Source organism: Triplophysa rosa, linkage group LG12 (genome assembly GCF_024868665.1).
Source record: "Triplophysa rosa linkage group LG12, Trosa_1v2, whole genome shotgun sequence".
Lineage (NCBI taxonomy): Eukaryota > Metazoa > Chordata > Actinopteri > Cypriniformes > Nemacheilidae > Triplophysa > Triplophysa rosa.
In genome coordinates this window covers 25,300,888-25,323,982 of record NC_079901.1, presented here as the reverse complement: position 1 = coordinate 25,323,982, position 23,095 = coordinate 25,300,888, and the positions used below count along the sequence as shown (strand labels likewise).

The 23,095-nt window shown below is 41.7% G+C and overlaps 2 protein-coding genes across 4 annotated transcripts in view; both read left to right on the top strand.

The window, feature by feature from the left end:
• LOC130562382 (enhancer of mRNA-decapping protein 3-like) overlaps positions 1 to 8,542 on the top strand; it is a 21,289-nt gene extending 12,747 nt beyond the window's left edge. Inside the window, exons 6-9 of the mRNA XM_057347292.1 lie at positions 2,350 to 2,503; positions 2,586 to 2,794; positions 6,858 to 6,931; positions 7,973 to 8,542. Coding sequence (XP_057203275.1) covers positions 2,350 to 2,503; positions 2,586 to 2,794; positions 6,858 to 6,931; positions 7,973 to 8,212 — 677 coding nt within the window. The 3' untranslated portion in view covers positions 8,213 to 8,542. The remainder of the gene's footprint in view (positions 1 to 2,349; positions 2,504 to 2,585; positions 2,795 to 6,857; positions 6,932 to 7,972) is intronic.
• A 962-nt stretch (positions 8,543 to 9,504) lies between these two features.
• On the top strand, positions 9,505 to 22,482 carry LOC130562381 (tyrosine-protein kinase CSK). Of its 3 annotated transcripts, none has more exons than XM_057347289.1 (14): positions 9,505 to 9,627; positions 9,959 to 10,071; positions 14,757 to 14,864; positions 15,110 to 15,223; positions 15,346 to 15,458; positions 17,360 to 17,579; positions 19,434 to 19,527; positions 19,744 to 19,809; positions 20,526 to 20,625; positions 20,734 to 20,824; positions 20,914 to 20,987; positions 21,069 to 21,264; positions 21,341 to 21,427; positions 21,817 to 22,482. In XM_057347289.1, the coding sequence occupies exons 3-14, from the start codon at positions 14,850 to 14,852 to the stop codon at positions 21,997 to 21,999; spliced, it is 1,353 nt and encodes a 450-aa protein (XP_057203272.1). In that variant the 5' UTR covers positions 9,505 to 9,627; positions 9,959 to 10,071; positions 14,757 to 14,849; the 3' UTR covers positions 22,000 to 22,482. The 3 variants fall into 3 exon arrangements, with proteins under 3 accessions (XP_057203272.1, XP_057203273.1, XP_057203271.1); XM_057347290.1 differs by lacking the exon at positions 9,505 to 9,627 and adding an exon at positions 10,851 to 11,029 and having other exon boundaries at positions 9,873 to 10,071; XM_057347288.1 differs by lacking the exon at positions 9,505 to 9,627 and having other exon boundaries at positions 9,874 to 10,071.
• Positions 22,483 to 23,095: the final 613 nt, after the last annotated feature.

The window sequence follows — 23,095 nt, the reverse complement described above, 5'->3', positions numbered from 1 at the left end:
TCTCTCTCTCTCTCTCTCTCTCTCTCTCTCTCACTCTCTCTGTCTCTCTCTCGCTCTCTCTCTCTCTCTCTCTCTAATTGGTGGTGGCTGGGCTCCAGTGTCTTTATCACGCTCGAAGGATTCGCTTCCAGCAGAGTTTATTTTACCGCACTGATCTGCTGTGTTTTACCCCGTCGAGCAGGTTCTACTTTGCGTGTGTATGTGCAGTGCTCTGTGTGGGTGTGTGTGTGTGTGTGTGGGTGTGGGTGTGTGTAAGTGTTACAGCAGGCACGCATTTGTCCGTGTTTGTAGCGTGTTCTCAGGCTCATGACTAAAGTGTGCGTGTGATTCACAAGCAGCATGTCATGTTTCTTCTCTGTCCTCCGTCTAAAGCCTTTATCGCCTCACGTATGTGTGTGTGCGAGTGTGTGTGTGTGTGATATATTACCTTTCTTTGTGCAGGTGTGATAAAAGGTTTGGGGTGTGGAGATACGGACAGAGCTGAGATAACATATCCAGCCTTAGCACGACATCTCTTTCTCTCGCTGTCATTTTGCAGGTCGTCCTGCTTTTTGATTGGTGTTCGTGTTTAGCGTGAGAAAACGTGTCAGCCATAAAGCCCCTCGCACTGACAACTGAGATGTTGATAGATGGTCTCACATTCATAGTACAGAGTACTAAATCTGTACATGATCACTCGTTGGCGAGAACGTATTTCCTAAACTGATTTTTTTAAACTAAATAAACTCACCGTCAACATCGCGTGTCAGACGTGGTAAGGCTAGCCCGCTCAACTGTGCACTCGGATGTACTGCCTTAGGAGTTTCCACAGATCTATTAATCCCCCTTTCCCTGAGTTGTTTGCTAAACAATGAAAATATCGCACTGTTCACTGTTCTTGTTGAGTTTTCGAAACTTGGGATGTAATATGGTCATCCACACCTCACCAGCTGCCATTCTAGTGCAACCTGTCAACAAACACTGACTACAGCAGCTGGTTTAGCTGCTTTTTGCATTTGGGTCTGTTCGAGGTGGTTCTCACCACAAATGAACCGCTCCAGGGTTCGTTTGAAAGCGTACCGATCAAAGAGGTCTCGGTACGCTTATTTGATGCGCACTCGAGTGCAATTTCTCCATTCACACCTGCCCAAACGAAGAAGAACTCTAGTGCGATTCAACCGTACTAAATGAGTCTGGTGTGAAAGCACTCTCAGGTGTTTCTCCTAAAATTACTTAAAAAGAGAATCAAATGAGAGTATAATTGTGTAAACACATGAAGAGTCTGGAGGTGTAAATGAATGTAGATTGGTAAATAATCTGGATGTGAGTACATGTGATGAGAAATGTTTGAGTTCATACACTGTAAAAAATGACACGGATATTTACTTTTAAAAAATGATGGTAACAAAATTACCCAAAATATTTTTAAGAACTTTAAAGCATATTTTTAACACGTATTTTTAACACAATATTCAATGAATAAATAAATTACCTAAATTATTTAAGCACATGTCACATGATAATCTTAAAAAAAATCTTTTTTAACTTCAGTTTAACATTTGTTATTACATATATGATATGTATGTAGTTAGGTGAGAGTTGTCTCAGTACTGACATTAACACTATTACTGTTCACTGAGTGAAGACACACATCATGAGCTCTCCCATAAGCACAAGCACCGCTCTTCTGAACGATGGTAAGCACGGAACTCAAAAATACAAACAGAGTCTCTTCTAAATCCTAAAGACAACGGAACAATAAACTCTATCAAGTCTTTCATTTTATTGTAAAGCACATAAAATAGCTGTCGCAAGCAAAGCATGCTGAGAATCCACTGCTCAGTTAGTGAAATGAACTAAAATAATTCATGTAGTCCCACCACAAAATAATTAAGTAAAGATCCTTTATACAAGTTTAAGTGGGTTGAACATGATCAAATTAAGTTGAATTCACTCAATAATTTGTGCATTTAGAATTCCGAGATTTTCTCTGTAATTTTAATTTTAATTTTGGTGAAAAAAACAAGAACACAATTGTATTAAGTAAAGTTTACTCAATTAATTTCATGAAATCTGCTACGACACAGAATCATTTTTTACAGTGATGAGATCCTCAATCATATTGACTTTTGATTGCAGACTTGACAAATCTGAGCTCAGTTTGACACATTGTTGACATCTCTTCTCAAACTCGACAGACACATTTGTCACATTTCTGACGCTTTTTCTCAGGAGAAACATCTGAGACACACATGAGATGTCTAAGAGAAATAATTGAGACATTAAAGAGATGTGATGAAAGCGCTTGAGGACTCCAGGTTCTCGGTTTAAATCACGCTGCAGTAATTACACTTCTTCTGAATCTCTCAGATTCAGGTTTGGTCGTCTCCAGCGTGTCTTACGGCGTATACAAGCGTTTGCTGGCCGCAGCGGAGCGTCTCGGTCTGTCTGTGGAGCCGAGGCTGGAGATGACGGGGATCTGTGGGGCTCAGACGGCTCTCGTGCTGCTCGGGGGTCCTTACAGGTGACATCTTAAAAACATCTCGACCGGATTCACCTTCAAAACAGAACTAACAGTGAGCATCACTGATGTGTGTCTGATGCAGATTGACCCCAAAAACCGTGCACCGGCGGCCTCAGGTTGTGCTTCTGTGTGGGCCGCACGTTCAGGGCGTGAGCTGCAGACGACACTTAGCCAATCACGAGGTGGATGTGATCGTCTTCCTGCCCAACTGTGTGAAGATGCAGGAGACCGTCACCACTGAACTGATGCTCTTCAATCAAACCAGCGGCAGACACGTGCTGAACGTCAGAGGTGACGCTCTCCTGAACATCATACATGAAACATCAGTGACATGAGAGATGATATAACTGCAGGATTATTTGACGAATGATTTGTTTATGGATCATGCCCTGATAGCACACGTACATCTGGCAGACGTCTATTTTCATCTGCAAGACATCTGGCAGATGCTGTTTGCTCATGTGCTCAACATCTCTGAGACGTCTGCTGTCAGATGTGCCCTCAGTGTGTCCGGGAGGCAGACACACTCTGTCAGTTTAAATCTAGACTAAAGACGCATCTTTTTAATCTTGCATACACTACTCTTCCATAATATAAATCTTCTGAGGGTTTAGGCTGCATTAGTTAGATCAACCGGAACCAAAAACACAACTGATGTACTTGTTGCATCAAAGAGTACAGAACAGTACTCTACTCTCAGCCAGTCTTGTCTCATTGTTCCAAGGTTACCACAGCGAGCAGGATGCAGTTCATGGCCTGACCTGATGGTAGAGCGGAGAATGGGAAGTGGGGACCTGACAAGAGCTGAGATGATAGAGCTGGATAAAGAAGGACGCGGTCTCTTGACATGTCTTCACCACAAAACTTCAAATGCTATTAGATTATTAATGATAATCTTAAACTATAATTTATTTTATTATTAAGTTTATTTATTTTATTTAGCCTTGTTGTGCAAGTTCTCTGGAGCTTGTGCAGAGGCAGCAGCTTTTGCCAGAGGGGAACTGGAATCCCCTGGTTGGGCCTGGGTTCTCCTGAGGTTTTTTTTCTCGATTAGAGTTTTGGGTTCCTCGCCACCGTTTGCATACTGTTTTTGCACTATCTGCCTGACCGGGGGGGCTGCTTTAGAATCTTAAAGTTTTACTTAATTAATATTGCATATAGGAATTTATTATCTGCTATATTTGACCTGTGCTTCTCTCTCCTTTATCCTAAATGTGTGCTCTCACTGAGCGTGTGTGTGTGTGCGTACGTGTGTGTGTGTGTGTGTGTGTGTGTGTGTGTCTCTGTGTCTGTGTGTGTTGGTGCGTGTTGTGTGTGTGGAGTGTTTTGTGTGTGGGTGTGTCTGTCTTCTGTGTTTTCAACCTTTTCTTGTTTTTGCAGGTACAACTTGATTGTTTTGCTTGTAGTCAATGTGTCTCATGTACAGCTGCTTTGTAACAATGAAAATTGTAAAAGCGCTATATATAAATAAAGTTGAGTTGAGTGAGTTGAGTTGAGATGTCAAATAGACCTCTAGAAGACGTCTGTAGGATTTATAGTGGCTGTACAACAACTCTTTCTAAGATGTTTAGCAGATGTTTTTACACAGCAGATGTTTTCCAGATCTTTGACAGACATCTTACAGATGTACCTGTGCTATCTGATCAGATGTAACATCTAATAGTTGATATGTAGATCGTTCGGGTCATTTCGACCTCGAGTCACATCACATCACAGGGAGTCTGTGGGTGAGAGAGTTTCGCCCCCTGCTGGCCATACACAGACTGATCTCTGAACAGTTTGAACACTTAAGAATCAATGCCTAAATATATTTACATTCAGATTCCTCATTACTAAACTAAACTTTGTCAAGTCGCAATGTCTAACTCAACACTAAACGCCTCACATTTGAAATGACCAAATAAATGAATAAAAAACACCTTTAGGAAAAATGTGAAGAAAACCTTAAAGTCACCATGAAATCAAAAGGTTTTGCACAAAATTCTAAGTGTTTTACACAGTGTTGCAGAGATTACTATAAATGATTTATCCTTGCACACCATTATTTTTGTTATCATTCGCACTTGTAATCTTTAATCAAAAACATGAAGATCCACTCCCGCTCTCAACAACAACTCTTCACCACATGATGTAAGCAACAAAAAAGAGGTGGGACTATAGTGACTGTCCAATGGCCAGGCAATTTTAGCCCTCCCGTCCACAAGAGACTGTAAACTGGCATTCAAACCTGCCTCCATTTTGTTAGCAATGCCCAATTTACAACAAACCAATCAAAACGGGAAGGGCAAAATAAAGCCCTAATTTTTCTAATTTCAGAAGCCGTTTCACTCGGATACACGTCACGATACGGAAAAGAAGTCAATCGCAACTTCCGTTTCATGGTGACTTTAAAGGGGTCATATAACACGGCTAAAAGGAATATTATGGTTTGTTTTAGATGTAATGCAATGTGTATACACGATTTAAGGTTCAATAACACTGTATTTTCCACAGACTGTGCATGTTTGTAGTTCTTCTCTGAAAAGCGAGGTGTGCTGTGATTGGCCAGTTCACCAGTGAGTAGTGATTGGTGGAATACTGCAAGCATGTGAGGGAAATGTGACGCCTCTGACCATATTTGGAACATCAGGTTCCTCTTCAGTTGTACTGACAGGAACGCCCACCTTACTTGCGTCTACATTTGGGCGGTCTTAGTCAAATCAGACCACCAACTGATGTAGATTTGTGGGGGTGTGGCTACAAGAGGCGTTTCAGGCAGGTCTGGGTGAGCGTTGGCTTTTACATAGAATGACTCTTTTGTTCCCACACTTTCATTTGTGCAGTTTTACACGTCTAATACATGCATGAGCAACTTATAACACACCAAAGACACAGAAAAACACGCCATATGACCCCTTTAAGATTAGAGTTTAAGAACAAATGTGTCCGTTCAAAAGAATTTTCTTCAAATGTTTTGTAAATGAAGCATGAATGAATCTCTTCTGTGAATGGAACAGGAGGAAATACTTAAAATACCTGCAATGCTAACACAGAAATAGTTTATAGCAAATAATCACTTAAATGTATGTCTAGATACCTTTTCCGAATTTTAAGTTTCGAAAATAAACTTCAATAAGGTGTGCCTGTAGCTCAATCGGTAGGTCATTGCATTAGCACCGCAAAGGTCAAAGGTTTAACATACAGATAGGGCTGCAGCTGTCGATTATTTTAGTAATCAAGTATTCTACTGATTTTCCATCGATTAATCGGGTATTCGGATAATAAGTACGTTTTCTTTATTAAAGAGCAATACTAAATATACAAGAGAAAATAAGACACGTCTCTTAAAATGCACAACTAATTTGTTTACTTTTTAGAAAAACTTATATATTTATTGCTGAAATTGCATACATTAATATCTGTGAAAACTAAACCCATTTAGTACATTCCATTGCCATATTACATTCAAAATGAAATATAGGCCTAATACAAATGTATAAATATGAAACATTAATAAAAATAGAAAGAATAATTTCAAAGGTAAACAACTAACTTCAGCTTATGCATGATGCATTTAGTTCATCTAAATTAGTTTTAGTTTCTTTTTTTACTATTAAATTGTCCACATAAAAATACAGAGTTAACCGGACTTTTATTTTGGCAGGTCGTTGGAAGACGCTTATTTTTTAGTGTGTTAGCTTCACTCAGTAAAATGTTCTGAAATAAACTCTCAGAGCAACTCTGGAGATGAAGTTTTTGTGTTCATGTCCTCATAAAGCGCAGACGCAGACAAATTCATGAGCATCACGCGTGTAGCGCGTTAAACTGTGCAGTTCATTCACTCAGACACGCAGAACAGACAGATGCCATGTGTAAATAACAGGATTCGGCATCCACTAGTCCGCATCTAGTTTTATTGACTCAATGCAGCCGGAAAACAAATTTCACTCGCAAACTAGCCTAAAACTAAGTGAAATAGCAGTTCACCATTTCAATAAGCTCTCAGTTATTTATCAGCGTCAGTCACACGTGTGAGCGTGTGAACAGACTCAAATGCGTGTGTGAGAGCCTGTAACATGAATCGAGTTTAGCGGCTGTGCGTCAGTAATAAGGGTCCGTGGGGAAACGCAGTGCTCCGTGTGTACTGTAGTTAAATGGATTAAACGAGGGCCTCGATGATTTTTTTGTATTCGAATAACTCGAGTTACTCGAGGAATCGTTTCAGCCCTACATACAGATAAGAAGTAGAGCTTGATTGGCTAAATAAACGTGTCTGTCAGATAGACACGTGTGTGCAGTAATATGTCATGTGTGTTTTGTTCAGAGTAGGAAATGAAAACACGGTTTACACGTATGAAGCATGTTTTCCTGTCAGATTTGCCCGTGACACCGCCGGTGGATCTGGTCAATAACTGTCTGGACAGTAGTGGTGGGCGGATCGATCCTGAAGTATCGATACTGAGGTTGTATCGAAAAGGATCGATCCTAACATAAAAATATCGATACTAATGTGTTTTTAGTTTTTACTACTGATTTTATTTATTTACTAATGCAGCTAATAATTGTATAATGAAGAAAAACTATTTCCCATTTACCTAGTTTTGCATACGTTGCTCCTCCTGCCCTGCTGTGTTTTGTAGTCCGCTATCACGTGACTCAGCAGCGCCAAGCGCGCAGACGCAGCTGCAGCCGGCGAAAAGAAGAGGAGCATCGTGTGGAGTTTATCACCTCGGTGAATAAAAACACGGCGAACTGCGATGTATGGCAGTGGGCCTTTGGGGGTAAAAAGCCAAAGATTGAAAGTACTTTATTGTTAATTGAGACACAAAGTAAATAAAGTGCTTAAATAATAGTGTGCAGTTTGTTTATAAATTCACTTTAAAAAAAGTGTAATGAAAGGGAAACATGTTAATTTGTTCTATTATTTTGTCTAAACATAACACTGAACAAAAACGGAAAAGCAGTTTTAAAATCTTTGTTCTTGAGTAATAATTTTGTGCACTTTGGTTTTTTAAAGCTAGAGAAGTAGTACTGGGATAACGAGACATTGTTTTGTTATATATCGTTTTTCTGTTCTGTTAATCTGTTATTGTTACTATTTTCCAGTAATAATTTGGTGCAAAGTTCATGTTTGCAAATTCGATTACAGGAATAAATAACTAAATAAATAGATTTATTTGGTTTAAATGATGTCCAGTGTTTTAACATCTACATGATGAATTAGCCTACAGGCACATTAAGAGCACAAATCACAAAATATTTTAGTGGTCATGAAAATGTATTCAGATTTAGCATATTAATGATGCATTCATCTGATAAATCATGACATTTCATCTACAGGAAAGTAAATGTAAGTTCAAGTGAATGCTTTTTAAAAGTAAAAAGTATTGGTATCGGTATCGAAATCGGCAATACTGGCCCTGCATTTACTTGGTATCGGATCGATACTATATTTTACAGTATCGCCCACCACTGCTGGACAGTCATGAGAGCGTCTTCCTCGGAGAACAGCTCTGGAACCAAGCGGCAGCCGACTGGGCCAATCAGAATCGAGTTCCGGTGTTGAGCGTAGACCCGCCCGTCAGCGGATGGTGTCTGGGACTGCCTCTGTCGCAGGGCGAGGGTAGAGTTTACCTGTGTGACATCGCTTTGCCACAGCAGGTGTTTCACGACGTGGGGATCGACTACGTGTCGCCGTTTGGGTCCAAATTTGTCATTCCACTTTATTGAGTGTGACAGATGGAGACATGTGCGGATTGTGTTACTGTAGCTGCTGGTGTGAATGCCAGAAACAATCAAGCACTTTCATATTTATGACAAATAATAACAAATCATGCTTCCTGCTGTTTTGTTTCTTCATATTTATTTGTACATTAACTTCAAGGTAAAATGGTGCTAGAAAGTGTCAAACCCATCATTGTTGGATGTATTTCTGATTTGTTTTGGCTGTTTTCTACCACTAGACGATGCAATACTTCATCATTCTAATTTAAACTATCTATTAAAGTGTATTGCAGTATAAATTGATATGAAATGTAAACACATTACTCTGAAAACAAAGATCTGCAAGAATCCCCCGCACAGATTCATACAGTAGAGGATGAATCATTTTCACTTCGTTCTTATTGAGAAGAAGAAATGGAGTTATTTATACAACTGCTGTTTATCAATAAATGAATGAATTCGTCTTGTAACATCTTTTTTCATTATTTTAAGATAAAAAAAATTGACTACTGCTTGAACAACATTTTAACAGTCTTCATGATGATGGAATAGTAAATAGTATGCTGTAGTAGATTGTTTTTATGTTGGTCAATCTTGTGGTCGTAGCATCACATTGACATGATTTCATTTCATTCACATCAATGTTCGTGTTCGTTTATTTGTCGCTTTACTTCGTGTGCTTTTTCTCTGTGTGACCAGCAGATGCCGCAAACACCAAAACTATGAGAGAACTGAACAAAACCTTTAACCCCATTGATCAGAGAGCGTCGCGATTCGACCCGAGGCTTTATTATCTCTATAATTGTCTGAAAGTGAATGATTTAACTTTAGATCTGAAGCGTATCGGTAACGCTCAGCTCTCCCGACGGCGCGGTGTGGCGATTCACGCATGCGCGGAAGCGGCGAGGACGCAAAAGCGCTTTTCATAAGTCGAGCGATGACACTCTGACACGTTCCACTTCTTCCACGTTTATTTAGGACCCGTTCAAATGAACAACTCATTGGATACACGAAGTGTTTTAATACTTTTTTATTTGTATGGTAGATATAATGTATGCAATATTTGATAGTCGGTGTAGCTGAGTAGAAATCGTCTCATTTCCGGTATAAATTGTTTTTATAGCCTCTGTTTCTGAGTGTGGGGGAGAGAATAATCAGTTTGGGTCTAAATAATACATATTCAGTTTCAGTTTTTCATTGTGTAGCTTTAGTTTAATGTTTATTACACTATCTCGTCATTATTTTAAATGTTATTTCAAACTAAATGTTGCATCAAAGCGACTTCGTTGTGACGTGATACGTGTTGTTTTTCTCAGCGATGCTCAGTACAGACGAAGCGCAGTCGTCTGTGGTTACAGTCAGAATAAGGATTTAGTTCAATCGGTTTATTGAGATTTATAGAGCGGGTTTAAATGTGTAAGGTAAGGTAAGAATCTTTGGCATTTCGTTGATTAGATATGTATTTATTAGATATGATTTACTAGAATGATCTTGCTTTTTCTATAAACATCATGCACTGGGCTGTGTTTGACCTTTTTTGTGTTTTTCTGATTTTCTTCTGTAAAGCGGCTTTGGAACAATGCACATTGCTATATAAATAAAATAAAATTAATCTTAAATGTTTCCCAACGTGAAACTCTCTGCTGGAGCGACTGTGTCTCACAGCTGCAGTGACTCAGAGTGGAAGCGCTAGAAACAAAAACACCGCGACGCGACATTTTTCATCTTATTTCATTTCCTCTTCATCTACAGGCCCGATTTACACGGTCCGATCTAAAAAACAGCAATACTGCATGATCGGAACTAATCCGACTGTAATCGAACACGAGAGGTTTGAAGCTGATTGTGGGACATTCGACATCAGGGTGAGTGAATGTGCGCGTGTTTGTGTCTCGAGCAGCAGCAGCAGTCAAACCCTTTTCATCTCATTCTGTGTTTATTTCTGCACATTAACCATCACGTTGAGCCGTGTCTGTGTTGTGTACATGCTACACATGAATGCTCTCGTGGTTTTATACTTTTACACTCATGCACTTCGTCTGATCTCGTGTATGCAGATGTGATCTTTACATGTGTGAGTGTTAATGACTGCAGTGCATGTAAAATCATGCTCGTGCGATATTTCTGAACATTTGAATACAGTTGCACATCATTCATGTGTGTCCTGATGATGCAGGACTGACGTGTTGTGAATAAAGGGTTTGATAGAGTTAAACAGCATCTGACATTGGTTTATATTAAAGCTGGTTAGGTTGCGATTGAAACTCGGGTTGTTTTTTATTAAACATACGTTTCTGAGAAGCAGAGTTTGTAAAATAAAATAAAAAAGTAAAATACCCTGTTTTTTTCATGTGGCGGTCAAAAACGTATTTCATTCATAGATGCCATTATTGTACCTTACCAATATGGAAGTGTGGGATGTGCTACGGTATTTTGGAAGCATCCTGACTCCCACATAAATACCATTTTTTATATTATGCTCAAAGTTTTATTTAAGCACCTCCAAAAAAACATGATAATATACGTCCCAAAAACGTCTGATGTCTTTTTAAAGCGGTGTGTCGAGGTTTCACAGTCAGAATAATGTGCTGTTCTTTAGTGTTTTGAGGTAAAATGATGAGGGTGAGGGTCTTCATCTCCTCAGGTCTTTAAAGAGGCAGACGGCCGTCTGCCGTGTCTGTCGCGAGACGCCCGTGCGCCAGGACCTCCGGCCGGGTACCAGCGGGTCACTTCCATGAGGTCAGATGGGCTGAAATGGGTTTCCCCTCAGAAACATGAGAGAGAGAACAATGACGTCCATTCAAGCGTGTAGCGCTTTCACAGGTGCTCAGAAGAATCTCAGTTCACTTTTATTTCTGTAGTGCTTTACAAGATGAGGAACACCTACGACACATTTGCACTGATGTATGTTGGTGTTGTAGGATTATAGTTGTTCTCATGAGTTTGATCTGAACGTCTCATTCAAATGGGAAATGTACTCGTGTGTGTGATGTTTGGTTTGTTGGGTTCAGTCTAGGGCTGCATAACGATTAATCGCGACTAATCGTTTGCAGAATAAACGTTTTTGTTTACATAATATATGTTGGTGTACTGCGTATGATAATTATGTATATATAAATACACGTACATGCATGTACTGTATATAATTAAGAAATATGTAACTTTTGATATGTTTTATATTTATGTACAGGTGCTGCTCATATAATTAGAATATCATCAAAAAGTTGATTTATTTCACTAATTCCATTCAAAAAGTGAAACTTGTATATTATATTCATTCATTACACACAGACTGATATATTTCAAATGTTTATTTCTTTTAATTTGATGATTATAACTGACAACGAATGAAAATCCCAAATTCAGTATCTCAGAAAATTAGAATATTACTTAAGACCAATACAAAGAAAGGATTTTTAGAAATCTTGGCCAACTGAAAAGTATGAAGATGAAAAGTATGAGCATGTACAGCACTCAATACTTAGCTGGGGCTCCTTTTGCCTGAATTACTGCAGCAATGCGGCGTGGCATGGAGTGGATCAGTCTGTGGCACTGCTCAGGTGTTATGAGAGCCCAGGTTGCTCTGATAGTGGCCTTCAGCTCTTCTGCATTGTTGGGTCTGGCATATCGCATCTTCCTCTTCACAATACCCCATAGATTTTCTATGGGCTTAAGGTCAGGCGAGTTTGCTGGCCAATTAAGAACAGGGATACCATGGTCCTTAAACCAGGTACTGGTAGCTTTGGCACTGTGTGCGGGTGCCAAGTCCTGTTGGAAAATGAAATCTGCATCTCCATAAAGTTGGTCATAATCAAAATCATTACGCCTATGGACAGTCCCCACAGAGATAATAAACCAGACGTGTGTGTGCGTGCGTGAGTTTTGTGTTCAGGTCGTGTCTGATTGGACAGGATGACAGCGGAGTGTCTGATGCAGGGGTCTCCAACCTTTTTGTAAGCGAGGGCTACCTGAAGATATAAAATCATCTAGAGGGCTACTTGTTGATAAAATACTTTCAAACTTGAAACACGTGATGCATTATTTTTAGGCTCACAGGACCAAATTCTGTTTTCTTTCACATATTTTTCCACTTGAATATATTAAAGCTTACAACACGTGCTAATAACATTTCCTGATGATGTGTAGCACTTGGCTGATACGTATAGTCACAGATTCATCAACTGTCCTGAGCATTATTGTTGAGCCCTGTGTTTGGCGGGCACCTTACAGAGTTTATGCGGGCTACCAGGTGCCCTCGGGCACCACGTTGGAGACCACTGGTCTGATGCATTCTGATGATTTGCTCTCTCACATCTTGACTCTTTGAAGCTGATGTGAGATCAGTGCTCAGGTCTGATGTGTTGACTGTTTGCTGGTGAGCGTCTGATTCTGATCTGTCAATCATCCAACATGCTGCATGTCACAGCATCTCTCGGCCTCCTCATCATCTGAGAGAGAAATGATATTTACTGAAATATAAATCATGTCGATTCTGATGAATAAAACCGTATGTAATGTACAGTATGTGATTTATAAAGGATGTTCTGATCATGGTTTGATGTGATGTGAATGCAGGAAGGAAGTGTGATGATGACGTCACTGGACTCATGATGTCTGTCATACAGTATGTGTGTTTCACTTCTCAGGCTCGAATGTGGTTGCTAGGGTGTGCTCAGTGGTTGCTAAGGCATTAGACAGTTTCTAGGTTGTTGCTAGGATACTCATGGCTAAAACACAACAGCCGGGTCCGAATTTGCTTCCTATCTCCTACATAGTGCACTAGATCGGTTGTCCGCCATTCTGAGTATAACAACTCATTCCCTACATTCGTTCACTGTACTTTTTACCCACAGTGCACTCTGATTTTCACTATTTCCCATGATACAGCGCTAATCAACCGCTTGATTAGAATCACTTGGAGGAAAGTGACCGTTAATGCCACAAATGCACGTTTATACACTTGTGTTTGTTCTTGTTGAAAAAATAAACAGATTAAAAGAATGTTACAGACAGTAGTGTTTTATTTTTTATATATTAAAGAATTTTATCAAACGTAATAACGTTTAACAACAACGTTATTTTGCTTATGTTGTTCCAATTGCTTCTATTGTTTACCTCGTTTGTAAGTGGCTTTGGATAAAAGCGTCTGCTAAATGACTCGATGTAAATAAACATGACGAACAGTTGTTTTGATCTCTTTATAATAAACCATCACAATAAATGTAAACAAATAAGGTGAAAATCAACTTTTTCACATTACAATTTATAAAGCCACGCAGGTGAGCGTTATGACGAACCCGACAGAGCTGTCAGACGCATGATATATTACGCCAGTGTCTGAAATCCTTCACTCATTTCATTCCCTTCTTCCCCATGCAGTGGACTCAAATGTCATTCGCTATATAGGGAATAGTGAAGGAGTGAATGAATTCAGACGCAGCTTTGACTCACCTGACCTTTGACCTCGCACATGTAGTGTTTAGAGGCTTGTTGTTGTAGATTTGATTGTTTTAGCGTGTGTTTGTGTTTCCTGACCTGTGTGATGCTAACACAACACTCCCACACAGTTACCACGGGTGACGCGTGAAAATCATAACATCACTCATTCAACAGGAATACTCGCATCACGTGTACAGTAAATCATACTGTAGTGTTCATGTTTCTTGTCTCTCGCTAAAAAGATTGTCTTCAAAAACAATTACAAAGTTATACATGTTTTTATTATATTAGTAGTGCTGTGGTTGTGACACAGGAAGTGCTTTAGATGCAGCAGTCCTATGTACTGAAGGATGTGTGTGTGTGTGTGTGCGTGTGTGCGTGCGTGCGTGCGTGCGTGCGTGCGTGCGTGCGTGTGTGTGTGTGTGTGTGTCTCATTAAAGTGATAGTTCAGTCATAAAATAAACATTCTGTCATCATTTATTTCCCTTCATGCACTTGTAAATCTGTGTGTGAGCCTTTCATCAGTGGAACACAAAAGAAGATATTTTGAGAAGTGGTTTTGTGTTCACACAATGGAAGTCAATGGTGTTCAGAGTTGTTTGATGATCGACATTCTTCAAAATATCTTCTGTTGTGTTCTGATGAAGAAAAATGCTCATACAGGTTTGACATGACATGAAGACGAGTAAACGATGACAGAATTCTCATTTTTACCTGAACTTTTCTTTAATATTCCTAATGTAAGTGAGCATTGGGCTGACAGCAGATGTGTGTTCATGAAATGAATGTTGCTGTTGAATTGTGGTCGTCTATTTTCAGATCAGTCACCAAATTTAGAAGTTGGTTTACATGCTGGATGTGAAACACACACACACACACACACTTCCTCTTCATCAGTATAATGGAAAATCTGTGTCATTTTCATCCTCTGAGGGTTTTTTCTGTTTTTCACTTCCTGTTCTGGTGGGTTTGCTCACCATCAGTCTGTCACTGTGTGTGTGTGTAATGAAATTCAAGGGTTTTCTTCACATTGTTTAACAGAATGTCGTTGTTTTCAGAGACACACCGAGCATGTAATGATGAGTGTATGATGTGTGTTTTCTCTCTTCAGCTCTGATGCTGCTCATCTGCGTCTCACACTCATAGAAGACTCCGACCCCCCCATCCCATCCCACCCCAACACACACACACACACACACTCGACATGTCTGCTCTACAGGTACACACACACACACAGTTTGATCATTAATAATAAAGTGATAAATAAATAAATTGTCTGGATGACCTGTACTGTCGAGAACATTTTTGTTTTTTTTGAAGTGTGATATTAATTTTAGTTTCAATTTAAACACGGCGTTATTATCTTAGTGATGTAAAACAAGACTGTAATATGATTGACACACAGCATATGAGCGTGTGAGCAGGATGAAGGCCGGGTGTCATTGGTTTTGATTTGTCACGCAGGCATCATGGCCGCCCGGCACCGAGTGTGTGGCCAAGTATAATTTCCAGGGCAGCACAGAGCAGGATCTGCCCTTCTGTAAAGGAGACTTACTGACCATCATCGGTGTAACCAAGGTAACAGCCAACGAGAATCTTCTGGATATTCAAATGATGACATAGAGTTGATCCACAGTTATGACTGTGTGAAGGACGCACGCATTCAGCGAGTGTTGTGATTGGTTGATTTGTTGATTCAGGACCCAAACTGGTACAAAGCAAAGAACATAGTGGGCAGTGAGGGCACCATCCCAGCAAACTACGTCCAGAAGAGAGAGGGCGTGAAATCTGGAGGCAAACTGAGTCTCATGCCGTGAGTTTTTATCTGGACATCACTCGATCGCTGCCGTTGTGACGTCTCAATGCTTCAGACAAATCACACGCATGATCAAACACACACCCCATCAGATATGAGCTGTGATTGTGTGTGAGCGTGCACGAGCGAGCGGTGAGATCAGTGTGACGGAACTTCTTCAGTCACAACATCCAGTCAACACTCAATAACTAGAAACTCTTCAGCTCGGATGAAATCTTATGAATTTCCCTTCGTCTTTTACTCAAAACTGCTTAAAGGTGCGGTTGAACGCACAGTTTCTGCCAATCTCATATTAATCTTGAGTGCCTATACAGTAGTATCGCATACGTCACATCTTCTAAGAGTCTTTAGTTTGATCACATTTATAAAAGAGAGACACAGCTGTACCATGATTTCCGAAAACAAACGACCTCCTGGGGGTGTGTGGGGGGAGGAGCTACAGCACGAGCACACAACACATCATCACATTAATCCCTTCCTGTTGTTTACATTATGCACGTACGCGCCGATTGCCAACAAAACACAGACGTATGACCTAGTTTGACTTACCGCGTGCGGTTCATGTCCGGCATCTTTTAGCGCTGGGACCGCGCCATCTATCAGTCTCAAACATCTCCAAATCCAGCGTTTATATAACATCCATCACTGAAATGCCCCGAACAAACAGACACACCTCAACTTCTCTCACTATTGCAAGAGTAACGAGCAGCAGCTGCAGGCCCACAGCGCAGACCATCTTGATAAAGCTGCGGGTATGGTCCGTTTGCACGCCGTCTGCATGACGCAATTTCGTCATCCCCATCCACACGCAGCCCAAATTTTCAGACCGCGTGGACGAAATGCGTACAACAGCGCATGCGCGAGAAAATGTTAAGGGCCCACTAGGTGGCAGTATACACACAGAAAGTTTGCAGTGTGCCGTTGTCGAAGAAGAACGATACAAAACCAAGAACAGTAAATTAAGAAGCATATCCTTCTCCGTATTGTTTGGTTGTTGTTCTTGTTGTCACATGCTCATGTGTACTGCGCGCGCGTGTGTCGAACTTGGATGTCTGAGCTTAATCCGAGCTTAAAGCTGTGCGGACACGTTTGAGCTCGAGACGGACGCAGAAAATCAAGTATACCCGCTCCTTTAGCGGGTCTTCCTATCGCTCGTCGGTTGGCACGCGCGTGGGAGGGCTATTTCTTTCGCCTTGCCATGGGCGTGCTTTTCCAGTAGAATTGCCCAATAAGGGACTAAGAAAAGTTGTTATGTAATGGGTTTTCATGTTCAAAAAAAACTTTCTGAAAACTTTCCGAACGCTGGGGGAGTGTATTGAGCACAGAAATACTACGTCATACGTCCAACAGTTTTTTTTGACAAGTTGACCATGTCAAGCATGAGAAGCTGCACGTTCAACAGCGTAAACAAGTCAGAATGCATGAAACTGCGTCCAATCACCCATTTAACTATAAACCCATCATACCATGATCACTTTCATGTGTCAGAAATACTCATCAAATATATCTCGAGTTAATGGGGATCAATAAAAATGAACACTGATGCAAACCATGAAATCATAATAATAATAGTAACATTGATTTATTACGAGTGATTTTATTTTGACATGCACACTGTTTAGAATGTGATGGTGTTGCTAACAAACTCATCTAATCGCGCATCATGTTTTCACTTGAAAAAAAAGAGCTGTAGATCTGACACATGTGTCACTCACGTGTGTGATTGTGTCTCGATGTCGTCTCACTGCATACTCTCAATGTGAACACTTTTCCTTTACTGCTGTAACAGTGTACATGCTTTCAGTTTGTGCTGGTGAAAGTTTGCAAATGAAAATGAATGTTGTTTTCCTCTCATGGCCCTCGGGAACGTTCTCATCGTGTCTCTGTGTGTGTCTCAGATGGTTTCACGGTAAGATCACGCGAGATCAGGCCGAGCGGCTGTTGTATCCGCCAGAGACGGGTCTGTTTCTGGTGCGCGAGAGCACAAATTTCCCCGGCGACTACACGCTGTGTGTGAGCTGTGAGGCCAAGGTGGAACATTACCGCATCATCTATCACAGCGGAAAACTCTCCATCGATGAGGAGGAATACTTCGACAACCTCATGCAGCTGGTGGAGGTGTGTGTGTGCGCGCGTGCGTGTGTGTGTTTGTGTGTGTGTGCGTGCGAGTGTGTGTGTGTGTGTGTGTGAGTGCGTGCGTGAGTGCGTGTGTGTGTGTGTGTGTGCGTGCGTGCGTGCGTGCGTGCGTGCGTGCGCGTGCGTGCGTGCGTGCGTGCGTGCGTGCGTGTGTGTGTGTGTGCGTGAGGACATGTCAAGAGACCGCGTCCTTCTTTATCCAGCTCTATCATCTCAGCTCTTGTCAGGTCCCCACTTCCCATTCTCCGCTCTACCATCAGGTCAGGCCATGAACTGCATCCTGCTCGCTGTGGTAACCTTGGAACAATGAGACAAGACTGGCTGAGAGTAGAGTACTGTTCTGTACTCTTTGATGCAACAAGTACATCAGTTGTGTTTTTGGTTCCGGTTGATCTAACTAATGCAGCCTAAACCCTCTGAAGATTTATATTATGGAAGAGTAGTGTATGCAAGATTAAAAAGATGCGTCTTTAGTCTAGATTTAAACTGACAGAGTGTGTCTGCCTCCCGGACAGTGCAGGGAAGACTATTCCAAAGTTTAGGCGCTAGATAGGAAAAGGATCTACCACCTGCACTTGATTTTGAAATTCTAGGTATTACCAACTGACAGGACGCCTGAGAGCGTAATGCACGTGAAGGACTGTAATACAAAAGGAGTTCATTCAAGTACTGAGGAGCTAAACCATGTAAGGCTTTATAGGTAATAAGCAAGATTTTAAAGTTAACGCGATGCTTTATAGGTAACCAGTGCAAGGTTGACAGAACCGGGCTAATATGTTCATACTTTTTTGTACGTGTAAGAACTCGAGCTGCCGCGCGTGTGTGTGCATGTGTGCGTGCGTGTGCGTGCGCGTGTGTCTGTATGTGTGTGTTTGCGTAACAGAATTCCTCACATTCTCTTGTGTTTGTCTATATTATCTGATTCTGTTCTCACTGCGTGTCACAACAAGCTGCTCATACCGTCACACAGATCTCTGTACACCAGAGCAGACCTCAGTGTGTGTGTCTGAGCTTGTGTAGAAGATTGTTTGTTTGTGTTAATCTTGTTGATTGTAACTGTATCTTCAGATCATTTGCGGGGGTTTTCTGCCCTCTAGAGGCTCAAATCAATAAATCATCATCTGAACAGAGTCGTCATGTTTCTCACACATTTCACAGGAATACTGAAGAAAATCTGTGTGCTGCTTCTGCTGAGCGCTACTTGGTTGCTAGGGTGTTCTAAGTGGTTGCTAGGGCATTGCACACTAGCCCAAGACAAAACAAAAGTGTGTGTAATATTTAGATCCCTTACAGAAAAGACACATGAAATTCACGGGTGCAAAAAACACATGTGATCACGTGTGAAATGTGTGATTTGGAACATTTTGGTGTGAATCCCGTGTGAAACCCATTGGATGACATGTGGGACGTGGTGATATGTCTCCACATGTAATCACATGTTCTTTACATGTGACCACATGTTGCACATATCATCCCATGGGTTTTTACATGTTATCCTATGTGTTTCACACGGTAATTCACATGAAATTCACCCAAAAATGTTCCAAAAACACAAATGTCTTTTCTGTAAGGGTTGTGATGGCAGCAGTGACAGTCACATGACCTGAGGCTCATGTGTATTATCGGCTCATTTATCAGCCACGAGATTCTCATTTCTGTCTCCCTCCTCTGACGTCTATCCCATCATGCCTCTGGTCTCTTGGGTATCTCTCTCTCCTCACAGTAATTCAGTTTCCTGTTTCTCATGCTCAGAGAGGAACATCTGCTGTCACTTCTGACCCCTGACCCACACTTTGTGTTTAACAACATGTGTAACATCACTGTGTGTGTTGTCAGCACTACACGAAAGACGCAGACGGTCTGTGCACACGCTTGATCAGACCCAAACTGATGGAGGGGACGGTGGCAGCGCAGGACGAGTTCTCCAGGAGTGAGTGCTACACCACCATTACATCTGCACACAGCACAAGAACACAAATGAACCGTGCAGACAGCGAGGAGGGTTCACTGAATGAACCATGTTTTTACTATAGTATTCATAGGTGAACTGTGGTTACACACATCACGGTCAATCTGCCCAAAACACGATTACTTTGCGTTTACTATAGTAAATCACGGTGTGTGTTGATGTGTGGTTTGTGTGCAGGTGGATGGGCTCTGAACAGAAAAGATCTGAAACTTCTGCAGAGTATCGGTAAAGGAGAGTTTGGAGGTGAGTGAAGGTCAGAGGTCAATATTGATGAATGTTCATACACTTCAGCATCTTCTGATGTGTGTGTGATTTTGTGTGTTTGTGTGTGTGATTTTGTGTGCGTGTGTGATTTTGTGTCTTTGTGTGTGTGATTTTGTGTGTGTGCGTGTGTGATTTTCTGTGTTTGTGATTTTCTGTGTGTGTGGTTTTGTGTGTGTGTGATATTGTGTGTTTGTGTGTGTGATTTTGTGTGTGTGTGTGTGTGTGTGTGCGGTGTGTGTGTGTGTGTGTGTGTGTGTGTGTGTGTGCGATTGTGTGCGTGTGTGATTTTGTGTGTGTGTTTGTGTGCGTTTGTGCTTGTGTGTGTGCGTGTGTGTTTTTGTGTGCGATTTCGTGTGTGTGTGTGTTTGTGTGCGTGTGTGATTTTGTGTTTGTGTGCGATTTTGTGTGTGACTTTGTGTGTGTTTGTGTGCGTGTGTGACTTTGTGTGTTTGTGTGCGTGTGTGACTTTGTGTGTTTGTGTGCATGTGTGACTTTGTGTGTTTGTGTGCATGTGTGACTTTGTGTGTTTGTGTGCGTGTGTGACTTTGTGTGTTTGTGTGCGTGTGTGACTTTGTGTGTTTGTGTGACTTTGTGTGTTTGTGTGCGTGTGTGACTTTGTGTGTGTTTGTGTGACTTTGTGTGTTTGTGTGCGTGATTTTGTGTGCGATTGTGTGCGTGTGTTTGTGCGTGTTCAGATGTAATGGTCGGAGATTACCGCGGCTCAAAAGTGGCTGTGAAGTGCATCAAACATGACGCCACGGCTCAGGCGTTCATCGCTGAAGCTTCAGTCATGACGTGAGTTTCTATAACACTCTTCTGTTATCACACCGTACTTCATATGTTCATTTACACACGCGTGTGTGTGTGTGTGTGTGTGTGTGTGTGTGTGTGTGTGTACTGCAGTCAGATGAGACACCCTAACCTGGTGCAGTTATTGGGTGTGATCGTGGAGGAGAGGGGCAGTCTGTACATCGTCACAGAATACATGGCAAAGGTGCGCTTCACCTCATGTTGATGCATGTAGAGCGAGTGTTGCAGTCTTTGTGTTGATGGATTTGTGTTGTGTTGTGTTGTGTGTAACAGGGCAGTCTGGTGGATTACCTGCGCTCGCGGGGTCGTACCGTGCTCGGGGGCGAGTGTCTTCTCAAGTTCTCTCTGTGAGTAAAGCGACGTGACACATGATCAGCGCAGCTTGTTGGTGATCTTCATCGTTGTGTGTCTGTGTGTCTCTGTGACAGTGACGTGTGTGAAGCGATGGAGTATTTGGAGGCCAATAACTTCGTTCACAGAGATCTGGCGGCTCGTAACGTCCTGGTGTCCGACGACAACATTGCCAAAGTGAGTGACTTCGGTTTGACCAAAGAAGCCTCGTCCACACAGGACACGGCCAAACTGCCGGTGAAATGGACGTCACCGGAGGCTCTGCGAGAGAAGGTTCGTGAGACCGACCCTCATCAACGCATCTCTAGTGATGTCAGACGTCACACCTTATGGCTCTCTTTCATTTCAGAGGTTTTCCACCAAATCAGACGTTTGGAGTTATGGAGTTCTTCTCTGGGAGATCTTTTCCTTCGGCCGCGTGCCGTACCCGAGAATCGTAAGAACGCCGTCATTGTATTCTTCAGCAGTCACATGTGAACGTCTGCGTCGCACTTTCACAGAGAGCTTAGCTTGAGGTTTCTTCTTACTTCAGTTCATGCACAAGTCATACGGAGACAAAAAACAGAACTTCGTGTTTACATTTGCAGAGAGATGTTTGAACAGGACACGTTTCATAGTTTTCATTTGAAAAGTAAATCTTGAGAATATTAGGACCAACCGTCCTGACAGCAGCATGGAGTCGGAATGATGTCATTCCTTTTCCCGATGATGGAGAAGTGAAGGGCTTTCAGATGCGTTGAGTGTTATTGTTGTCCAGCAGAGGGCAGTCTGAGCTTCTGTTGGGTTTTATTTCGGTTCTTGTGTGTGTGTGCCGTGTGTTTTCAGCCGCTGAAGGAGGTTGTGCCGCGGGTGGAGAAGGGATATAAGATGGATCCTCCTGACGGCTGTCCGGCCGCCGTCTATGATCTGATGAAGCAGTGCTGGACACTGGACGCCGCCGGACGACCCTCCTTCCTCATGCTGCGGGAGAAACTGCAGCACATCAGAGCCAAAGAGCTGTCTCTGTGAGGGGCCGCGGGGGTCCGTCTGAGAGCCGGGACGCTGCGAGAGTAAAGAGGACAAGAGAAAAACCGTTGTGTCACAAAACCAAACCTCTAACTGTGGATCAACATTCTCGCTCTGCTTGTGTGAGTGTGTGAGTGTGTGTTTGATGATGGACGCACACTCTTCACATGAGAGGAGGAACACTCATCGTGTGTGTGTGTCGCTCATGTCATTCTCCTCTCTGCTCGTAGCATCAGTGAGGATTGCGGGTCTTTTCCTCCTGTGTTTTCTCTTTATGTTTTTTGCTGAAGTGATTGTCATGGGAACACGCAGCTCATATTTTACCCCGACTGTTATTAGTAAGTGCTCTTTATTTCAACCAAACCACTGTTGGTTTTTTGTGTTGTAACATCATTTATGTCACTTACTATATCATAAAAGTATCAAATAATGTGAGAAACTATCTCTAGATTATGAGTACTGTATGAATAAAGCAGTTGAAGTATGTGATGAGAATGATATTTTTGGCATTATAAGTCATGAGAACTTTTCATGATCAATCCAAAACATTTAACAGGTGCTAGACATGGACTCGGTTTGCTTTAGGCAAAATCTAATCTCTTTGTTTTGATTTTGGGGTAAAATGTGAGACACACACACCTCTTCTTCTCTGCATCAGTCTTCATTTGTGTGTGTGTGCGTGCGTGCGTGTGTGTGTGTGTGAAGGGTAAACCCTACGGTATGGGGACAAAATGTCCCCACAAAGATGGCAATATCCAAAACCCTTGTCCTTGTGGGGACATTTTTTGGTCCCCATGAGGAAACAAGCTTATAAATCATACAGAATGAACTTTAGTGAAAATGTAAAAGAGCAGACAGTTGTGTGTGATTGTTAGGGTTAGGGGTAGGGAATATGAGATACAGTTTGTACAGTATAAAAACCATTGTGTCTATGGAATGTCCCCATAAAACATGGAAACCCAACGCGTGTGTGTGTGGGCTTTGTCAAAGTGCCTGCTGGAGTTGTCATGCAGTGCCTGTTTGTCTTACATCACCTCTGCCGTTCAAACTCGATGTTTATATTTTAGTTTTTTAAGGTCAGTCTTTTTGAATGTTTATA